The following is a 10,415-nucleotide window of genomic DNA, read 5'->3' on the forward strand; positions in this document are numbered from 1 at the left end:
GAATATTCCAAAATGATACTGATGTGTTTCTAAGAGGGTGATAAACTTGGGAAAGAGCCTGACGTGTGGTCTTCAGAACCTAGGAGGCAGTGGGACAGAAGGACATTTGCAGCTGGTGTAATGGGGCCTCTGCCTCTGGTAATCAAAAATTATGAGAGGCCCATCATTTTGGACTGAGCTCTGACCCTAGCGCTTAACAGAAGAGAACAAAGGAAAACTGAACCAATGATGCTTTAAAGGAAGAAGTTATCCAAACAAGCCACCCCACACACATCAAAACACTAAACCAAAACAAAACCCAACAAAACCACAGACGATTCTGAATCAGCTTCATATCAAAGAGGCTCATTGCCACACAGGCTTTAAGCCTTATACAAATGTGAATAACCTGGGATTTACCCATCCAGTCTTTTACTGTTTATTGTAAAGCTAAGTGATGGCCCCCAAGATCTGGAGAGTGGAGCTTCTGGCAACCTGCCCCCAGTTAATTCTGATTGGTAAGTACAGATTCCAGTAGCCAACAGCTGGGGAGAAGGGAGACAGGCGGGGTCTAGGTTTCCCTGAACTAGAGAAGAGAGAGAGCTGGGAAGGTATAGAGCCATCTTGGAAGAAGAACATGCGGGAGGGAGGAGTGCTGTCGTGTAAAAGGGTCAGGAGAACGAGGCCCTGAGGGCTGCTCAATTGGGTTAAGAGCAGCCAAGATGGAACATAGAAACTAGTAAGTAGTTACTCTGATTTATCGGTAGGAAAGTGGATTCTAACAACAAGGAAGTTAGGCAGTTGCCCAGCTATTGTGCCGCTTAACATATAATAAAACATAAAGACCATGTGCGTGTCTTTCATCCAGGAAAATAAATGGCCAAAGGCAGGAAGGAACCCTGCACTGGGATTTTTTTAAAATATCAATTACTACTCAAAACTCTCTTGCTACGGCTTGAAGGTGCCTCCCAAATTTTCCTGTAGGAAACATACCCCTCAAAGCATCCGCACTAACAGGAGGAATCTTGAGCTAGAGAGGTAGACGTCTCTTCCAGAGGACCTGGGTTTGATTCCCAGCATCCACGTGGTGGCTCACAACCATCTCTCGCTCTAGTTGTAGGGGATCCTGTGTTCTCTTCGGGCCTCACGGGCAGCAGGCATGCCTATGGTACATAGACATACATGTAGGAAAAGCACCCATACATATTTTTACGAAGGTAGAATATTGCTTTTTTTTTTAAAGGGGGTGCTTGGGGTACTAGATAAAACCTTCCTAAGTGGGTTAATGCTGTCATCTCAGGGATGAGATAGTTGTCACCAGACTGGGTAGTTATGGCACAATTATGTTGTAACTTTCCAAATCACAATGACCAAACACAATGATCCACTTTTCAGTATGCTCCATGCTCATTGCAAGTCGTCATGGCTCTCTCTGCTGTGCGCCTTCCGTCCTGGGACTCGGGCTGCAGAATAGAAGCCTTTTCTATCTGAACAGTGCTATTTTACCCTGGAGATAAAGGACAGATAGCAAACCATAACCTGGGTCTAAAAGGGAATGGAAATATCTCAGGCCATTTCTGCTCATATTTCACCTGTCAAGGGAAACCTTCTGGCCTGGGCTGGCATTGGTGGAGGAGTGACTCGCCAGCCACCCTTTCTAGGATGCTGGTATTCAAGAGCGAGTGCTTACATGTGTGGTGGCCATCAGGGCATACAGAGCTTTGTGCCAGGGTACATGCACCTGCTGACACGTCTGTTTCTCTACCAAGATGTATGTGCTGTTAAGTAGGGACTACAGGCTTTGGAGTCACTGGCTAGGACTGAGTTGTGGCATGACATCAAAGTTGGCTTTCTAGAGTTTTCTTTCTCATTCTGTCACAGGCCTGACTGGCACAAGAGCAGACTTCAATCAGCTTTGAAAGCCCGAGATCATGTAGAGTGATGTCCCTTCCCCTGGATTAGAAGCAGCTCACTTGCCTACCCTGAGCCCTGTATGCAGCTACGAAGCTTCTCCCTTAGCCATTTTGGTAGAGTGGCTTGTCATCCTGGCTCGTCATTTCATAGTAGACGGCCAAAAGGGCTACACAGAGAAACCCTGCCTCAAAAACAAAACAAAACAAAAAAACAAACAAAAAAAAAAAACAAAACAAAAAAAAAAAGGAAAAAATAACCTGGGTTTTAGCTGCCTGACACAATTATCAACTTCTGCAACTCTTTCCTATTTGTCTCTCTGTAATTAAAATTCCCCCACCTCAAGGCAGTGAGGATAGGCAAGGTCATAATTATGCAAGATTCCCTGACTCATCTGGCACACTTATTCTTGTAAAACCATCTGACCTCACCAAAGGACTCTCCAGTTGTTTGTTTGTTTGTTTTTTATGAGTGTATCTGGAGCAGAACCCAGAGCAAGAGGTCCTCTTACATACTTCTGTCTGGGCCCCATCCTGTAAATGCCCACTGCTGGGAGACCCAAACTGCTGGTCTTTTTCTATTCATGTATCTTAAGGATCCCATTTTAGATGGCATAGTCTACTGACAGTATAGATGCCAAGTCAATAATGATTTGATCCCATTTTCATGGTGAATTGTCCCTTGAAAACTCTAGGTTATTTAGTGCCCTGAAGTGTACTTGGGTATTAATGTAGCCATTCTAGATCTCTTGTGAATTTTGTTTTATGGTGTTTTGTTTTGGTGTGTGTGTTGTTTGGTTTTGCTTTAACTTATTTGTATCTTTCTATATTAAACATTTTTTAATAGATGTGGCTTAATCTACCATTTTGTTATTTGTGTTTTGTTTGTCTTGTCTGTATTTTATTTTTTCTTCTTTAATTTTTTGCTTTGTTGTAGGTTCGTTTTGCATTTTATTAACCTATTTTACTTCTACTATTATCTATTACTATCTTGTCCTTTGCTTTTAGCAGACAGTCTAGGGTATACAATATTTAATTTATTATAGTCTACCTCCAAATTATATTTATATCCTTCATGTATACATATAGTAAGAGCTTCCAGTAGTTGTGATAAATTGTTTTGTTTTATTTTTGTTTCACTTTCCAAAACCTTTTTTGCCTTCATGTTGACAGTGCCTGTCTTTAGTTGCTTTATGCTTTCTGATTTTCAGAGTGACTGGTGTATTAGAATTCCATCCCTGTGCCTGAGGAGAAAGGACTTCTATCAGTAGTCTCTTGGCCCCATAGGGGATGCTATGGTGAGAGCAGGTGGAAAAAGAAAAATCAAAAACAAAAAAACCCTGCTCACACAGAAACCCCAACATCAACAAAAAGAAAAGGGGGTCTCTTTCAAGAGAATAACCGCAGCGACCAAATCCTCTCGCAGTAGACCCTGTCTCCAGAGAGTTCTACCAGCTCACACAATTGCACCACAGGCAACTAGCCATGCCTTCAACACACATCTTCAGGGGACATTCAAGACACAAGTGATGACACCAAAACCAACATCCAGTTCTACTCTTTGTCACCCTCTAGAGTTGTTGTTATTGTTGTTTACTTTTTCTTCTTGTGTGTGAAGTGTTTGTATATGTGTAAGCTCACATGTGTGAAGGTGGACGTGCATGTGTGTATGTGTGTTATGTGACAGTTAGAGTTCAACCTCAGGTGCTATCTCTCCGGCAACAGCCATCTTCCCTATCACTGGGCTGGAGCTTACCCAGTCAGCATGCTGGGCAGTCAGAGAGCCATGAGGAACCACCTGCCTGTGCCACCCCAACCCTAGGCTTACAGCATGCACAACCATGCTTGGCTTTTCGATACGTGGGTTCTGGGTGTGATGCTTGCAAGGGGAGCGTCTCAGTGCCCGAGCCATCTCCCCAGCCACAGACTGGCCCTTGACTTTGGAAGTCTGATCCAGATATACCTTTACACACTTTTCTTTATATTTATTAGTTGTGTTTGTCATCAATTTGTGAATTGTGCTTTTTGGTTTACATGAGATTAAGAAATTTTTGTCTAAAGTGTCTTGAAATATTTGTCTGCCCTCTCTTTTCCCCTCATTTATAATCTAATTATATACACATCCGTCTTCTGGATGCTTTTCTGAGGTCACTGGTGTTCAGCTCTTTTTTCTGAGAACCCCCCCCCCCCCCGTATTTTTCCTTGTACTTCAAAATCTTTCCTGTGGTTTTTCAGTTCACTTTCCTTTTATGATGTCTAGTCTGCTGCTAATGTCATTTGGTGCATTTTTTATCCAAGCATTTTTATCTTATCTCTAGTTGTTTAATTTAACTGGGATCTCCCCCCCACCCCCATATATTTTCATTTCTCCCCAAAAATTCTATGTGTCTCCTTTTTATCCTAGTTTGGGTAATTTTATTTGCAATGGGTGCTTTACAGTTCTGACCTGCTGGGTTCATCTTCATTTGTGAATGTTCCTAGGTATATATGACATCACATTCGGACATCTCTGTATAGTTATTAATTTTTTATTTGAAGCTGAATTTTTGTGAAATCTCTATTGTATTCCTTTAAAAATATCCACTTAGGGGGTCACAGCCTTTGCCTCAAACAAGCCAGGTTCAGCCGTCCATCCTCAACAAGCCAATTAAAGGAGCCAAATTCATAGAGAGAAGTGGGGGGGGGGGAGAGATTTACTCAGTAAATCTCGATGTGGTTATGCTGGGGAAAGGGAGAGAGAGAGAGCCAGTGACTCTTGCAGTCTGTCTTCTTGGGTGACGTGGGGCTATGGTTTAAATAAAACACAGTAGGTATTTATAAGGAAACAGACCAGCAAGGCACAGAGCTCTGACAACTTCCTACAAGCCAGTCCGCGGTGAAGCCCAGAAAATCCAGGTCCCTTCAGCCTCAAATTCAAATTATATCTAAATCCTTGCATTTAGCTCAAACAACAAGGACAGAACCAATTGCTCTTAATAGTCCAGAAGAGTCATATGCATTTATTAAAAAGGCATGCCAATCATAATTTTTAGTGCACAGGAGAGAGAGAGAGACAGAGACAGAGACAGAGACAGAGACAGAGACAGAGACAGAGAGGTGGTGGTGGTGGTGGTGGTGGTACACGCCTTCAATCTCAGCACTCAGGATACATAGATAGACAGGCAGATCTCTAAGTTCGAGGCCAGCCTGGTCTACAGATTCCAGTACAGCCAGGGCTACACAGAGAAATTCTACCTTGACAACAAACCAAGTAAAATAAAATAAAATAAATATATTTTAAATTAAGTAGCCAGACTTACTTCCTACCCAAAATTCCCTACTCCGGTATTTTGAGCTCCAGGAACAGAGACAGTGCGCCTTGCTCCACTGCTGTCTAAGGACCTACCTCCCTAAACTCTCCCTACAGCGTACCAAGGTAGTAAAGCCATTGTTTTTCATAGATACCTAAATTACAGCAGAGTTCTCCTTAAATCTGGAGTTCTCTTGACTTATTTGAGCAATCTGGCATATGACAGGAAAGGTTTGGGTCTCTACTGAGTCATTTGAGACACAGACACAAGGGTGGGGAGACACAAGGGTTTATGTAACTATGGAATGTGGCCAAGTTGGGAAGCCCTTTCCGCTGTGAACTCATCAACAGACTCACCCATTGATGGAGTTAGTATCTTTGTAATTCAGTTACCTCTCAGTAAGAACATCAGACCAGAGCCAAGACTTCAACACAGGCTCTTAGGAAGGACACTTCATATCCAAGCCATAACAGAAAGATCTGGAAGGGGCTTCTTCCTCGGTAACAGTAATTTCCAGCTTTTGTCCCTAGACATTCTTCAGCTTGGAGCCACAGCTGCCACCTAGTGGTCATGGTGGAAACCACAGGCGACCAGAGAAACCGAAACCAACGCAGTGTACTGCAAGCTTGGAGTAGCAAGGTCACATTTTAGTCATACTCTGTTGCATGTAGCCGTACACATCTTCCCAGTACATCCATGTCAAGGTGGTATCATGTAGCCTCATAATGAACACAGCATCCTGATGACCAATGCTAGTGTAAACAGTCAAGTAACACCTCCCTTTTTGTTTGGCTTTTTTCGCTGGCTAATAGAGAACATTTCTTTTCGGGTAAGTTAAGTCAGCATACTATCGCTTCTCTGCAGAGAGTTGGGCTGTGATGGCTGCTTTCCACATCAGACAGATTTATTTGTCTGGTACAAATGGCTCCGTGGTTAAGAGCATTTAGTGCTCTTGTAAAGGAACTGAGTTCAGTTTCCAGAACTCATGTCAGTCAACTCACAACTGCCTGTAATTCCAACCTCAGGGAACCTGACACCCTCTTCTGATCTCTACTGGTACCTATAGTCATGCGCACACACACCCCAGACATGCACATAAATACATCCACAAAATGAAAATATAAATAAATATTATTAAAAGATTTTTAAAGAGACAATACATCTAGAAAAAATGTAAAACTAGAAATCCATAGTTGCTGTTGTTGTTTGTCTTTCTTTCTTTCTTTCTTTCTTTTTTTTTTTTTTTTTAGAGAAAACTCTAGTTGGCAGTCTACTGTGTTGGTTTTTCAGGGGGGAAAAAAATCTAGAGGCCCTAAAATGCAGAAATGGAAGTGAGGATAAAATGGAAAAAGGACTCAGGAAAGCGAGGCAAGGAAGTCATGGGAGAACCCAAGGGACCCAGAGATTGAGTGCTTTCTGAAGAGCAATGTAGTGGGAATTGGTGGCCGGGAAGGGTATGGCAGGCATCTGGGCACTGGCGACAGAGGAGGGTGTGGTGGAAGCTGGCGACAGAGAGAGGTGTGGTGGGCATCCAAGCATTGTTTTCCAGTTTGCACACATTGCACACATGGCTGGCCCTCTCTGCACTTGCTTTTCATGTGGGAAAAATAAAGATGTGCACCTTTTCAGATTCAGTGAACTTAAAAAAATACCTGGAGCAGAGTTGATTTAACCCTCATAGGAACGGTTCATAAAGATAAGACTCAAATATCTAGCATCCACTGTCATCTAAGACTTCCATTTCTTCAAGGGCACCTGCCCTTTAAGACTTGAATAAAAAGAAGGAAATCCATTTCATCTGTCAAGAGGAGTTGGAGTTCTCTTCCATCCCTTGCCTTTGGCCATGACCCTTCATGGAGGCTGCTTGCTCCCATCTCTCCTCCCATGATCCCTTGCTCTAGTCAGCTTGCACTTGGAGCCTGTGTGCATGTTGATTTCTGCACAGCACGATTATCTTAATACAACTATATCCACACTGTGGAATTTTACCGAGAGCTTGTCATAGCACGGCAAACATTGGAAACTTTCTCTGCTTGTGTCTGCTGATAAAATGTCTCCAGCCATTGCACATACTGGGTACTTTGTTGAGCTCTTTTCTCTAAGTCCCTAACACCCTCAATTATTCAAACCTTTCCCACAAAGATTTCTACTTTTTATTTTAACTAGGCCTATTTTAAATATAGATAGATAGATAGATAGATAGATAGATAGATAGATAGATAGATATAGATATAGATATTTGAGTTCTCTGTTAAGCTGAGAACCCTCCTAAAAAGCAAAGGATTTTGAAGCTTTCTACTTTTTAGAATAATCAGATTCTTAAGTATGACTGCCTTGGAGTGGGGAGTGAGTTTTATAGGTATACAATGTGAATGAAAATGACCCCCATAAGCTCATAGATTTGAGTGCTTAGTTCCCAATTAGTGGAACTGTTTGGGAAGGATTAAGAGGTGTGGCCTTGTTGAAAGAGGTGTGTCATTGGGGTGGACTTTGAGTTTTCAAAATCCCATGCCAGAACCAGTCTCTCTCTCTCTCTCTCTCTCTCTCTCTCTCTCTCTCTCTCTCTCTCTCCCTCCCTCCCTCTCTCCCTCTTCCCTCCCTCCCTCTTTCCCTCCCTCCCCCTCTCTATCTCCCTTTGCCTCCAACTTGTGGGTAAGACATAAACTTTCAGCTACTACTCCAGCACCTTGCCTTCCTCCCTGCTGCTATGCTCCTTGCCATGGTGGTCATGGACTCACCCTCTGAAACTGTAAGCAAGCCTCTAATTAAATTATTTCTTTTATAAATTACCTTGGTCATGGCGTTTCTTTAAAGCAATAGAAAATTAAGATACAATGGTACTGTGATATGCCATTCAACCACATCATACCCTTCTGCGAACATGAAAACAAATGATGTTTGATTGAAGAGTTAAATTTCCATCTTGTTGGGCACCTAGGAGATGACCAGGGAAAAGACACAGCTTTTATCGAAAGCAAGAGCGTAAGAATGGGGCTAGTGAGATGGGTCATCTGGTAAGAGCATGTGTTGTTCTTACAGAGGACCTAAGTTCAGTTTCCAGCACCCATGCGTAGCTCAACAACCATCTATACTCCAGCTCCAGAGGTCCTGACACACTCTCTTGACCTCTGAATGCACCATGTACCCAAGTGGTACATAGACATACATGCAGGCAAAATACCCATAGACATAAAGTAAAGTTAGTAAGTCTACATAGCAAAGAAAGCAAGAAGCAGGGAGACAGCAGTGTTCACTTCAGAAAAGACTGAGAAAACTGGGCATGGTCACGTACATCTGTAACCCAGCACCTGGGAGGTGGAAACAGAAGGTCAGGAACTCAAGGTCCCTCTCGGCTACATTGTTCAAAGCCAGCCTGGGCTATGGGAGATCCTGTACCAGAACAGGCCAGCAGCAATCATAACAGCAACTAAAAGGAAAAGAAAAGATACAGCGAAGACCTCAGTTCACTCTACCTCGTGACTTTGTTTTCTAACAGGGTCTGGTATAGCCCAGGCTGGCCTTCAACTGGTCTTCCTGCACCTATCTCCCAAGTGTTGAGATTTCAGAAATTTATATAGAGATTATGTAGAAATATTGCAATATCCAAGCCGGTTTGCCTGTCTGCTAAGGCCTTATCTTCTTCATATTGGGGCCTTGGACTGGCACTAATGTGAAAGCTGAAACTGTACTGTACAGTAGGTTTTACGAATGATGAAACAAGTAGATGAGAGTGCAGGGCTGAGGCTCATACCTCTACAAAGGCTGCATTGCAATGTGGGTGCCCCTTTTAAATGGGCACACTTAGTAAGAACCAATGTATCCTCTTTACCATCACCAATAAGGATGTGTTTGCTTGCTCACACAGGGATAGGATTGCTTGATAGTTTGTTTTTTAATGAGAGCCTACTGCACTTCCTATTCTTAAGTGCTGTGAGATATGTCTCCTAGGAATGTCAGAAGCTACATCCAGAGAGTCTCCCCAACAGGACTGCCCAAACATGAACTGAACAAAGATGACATGCTAACATGGATGGGGGTGAGGAAGGACATTCACATCAACTGTGCTGGCCCCTGTTCGTGCTTCTACCGTGGTAGCTCCTCCTACTGATCAGTGGACATTGTTTCTGTGTTTGGGATTATGTACCATTCTCTAGCCTTTTAAATTTGTTTGTTTGTTTGTTTTTAGTTTTTCACTGAATAAGTCATTTCAAAGTTTAATATTGCCAAAAATTTTTAATCTTTCAAAAATGAGTTTTAGGGTTGTTTTTGTTCTTTGAAACCAGAACATTTATTTTATGACTGCTTGAAATCCTTAAGATGAACTGGATGCTGCAGCAGCTGCCCTCTTGGGTTTAGGTGTTGTTCCCTCACAGAATCCATGTCTGAATCTGTGGTTGACAATCTTTAGGTGCCTCATCCGACCAGTCCCGGTAGTGTTTCGTCTCTTAGCCTTGGCACTCCAGTTATACTTCTTGCGCTTCGCAGGGTAGCCACATTTGCCACAAGTCGACTTCTGAAGGTGGTAGGCCTTGGAGCCACAGCAGTGGCACAGCGTGTGCATATTGTTGTGACGCTTACCAAAGGATGACATTCCCTTCGCCATCTTGCTTCTACCAGCGAGGCCAAAGAGACCGGAAGAGCAAGTTTTAGTTTTTTTATCAGTAACTTGACTTTTTTCTTTTATATGTTTTTAAAAATTCCAATGTGCAGTCTTTGTAGCTGGTACTGTGTAACACACAATAATATATACAATATATACATATATTATATATATTCATATATATGAAAACCCAAATATATGTGTGTATATATACATTTATTTTATTATTTATTTATTTATTATTTTTATTATATATATATATATATATATATACACACACATATATTTGGGTTTTCGAGACAGGGTTTCTCTGTATAGTCTTGGCTGTTCTGGAACTCACTTTGTAGACCAGACTGGCCTCAAACTCAGAAATCTGCCTGCCTCTGCCTCCAGAGTGCTGGGATTAAAGGCGTGCGCCACCACACCTGGCTTACACACAATAATATTTTTAGATAAAAGTATGCATTATATACTGAGCACTTATAGCACAGCTTCCCTCTTGTCTCTCACATATCCTCTAACTTCCCTCCTGGAAATTTGGCTTCTACTTTCATTTTACATATATATATTCATGTACAATATATATAATAATCATATTTATACATGATTTGTGTGTTTTTACAAATTATATTATTT

General features: G+C 42.1%; 1 protein-coding gene across 1 annotated transcript; it reads right to left on the reverse strand.

Annotated features, from left to right (window-relative positions):
* Nucleotides 1–9,491: 9,491 nt before the first annotated feature.
* LOC110285260 (large ribosomal subunit protein eL37-like) lies at nucleotides 9,492–9,782 on the reverse strand. The gene has a single exon (XM_085833932.1). The coding sequence runs from the start codon at nucleotides 9,780–9,782 to the stop codon at nucleotides 9,492–9,494; it is 291 nt and encodes a 96-aa protein (XP_085690058.1).
* Nucleotides 9,783–10,415: the final 633 nt, after the last annotated feature.

Source organism: Mus caroli, unplaced genomic scaffold (assembly GCF_978045245.1).
Source record: "Mus caroli unplaced genomic scaffold, Mus_caroli_1 scaffold_20, whole genome shotgun sequence".
Classification (NCBI taxonomy): Eukaryota; Metazoa; Chordata; class Mammalia; order Rodentia; family Muridae; genus Mus; species Mus caroli.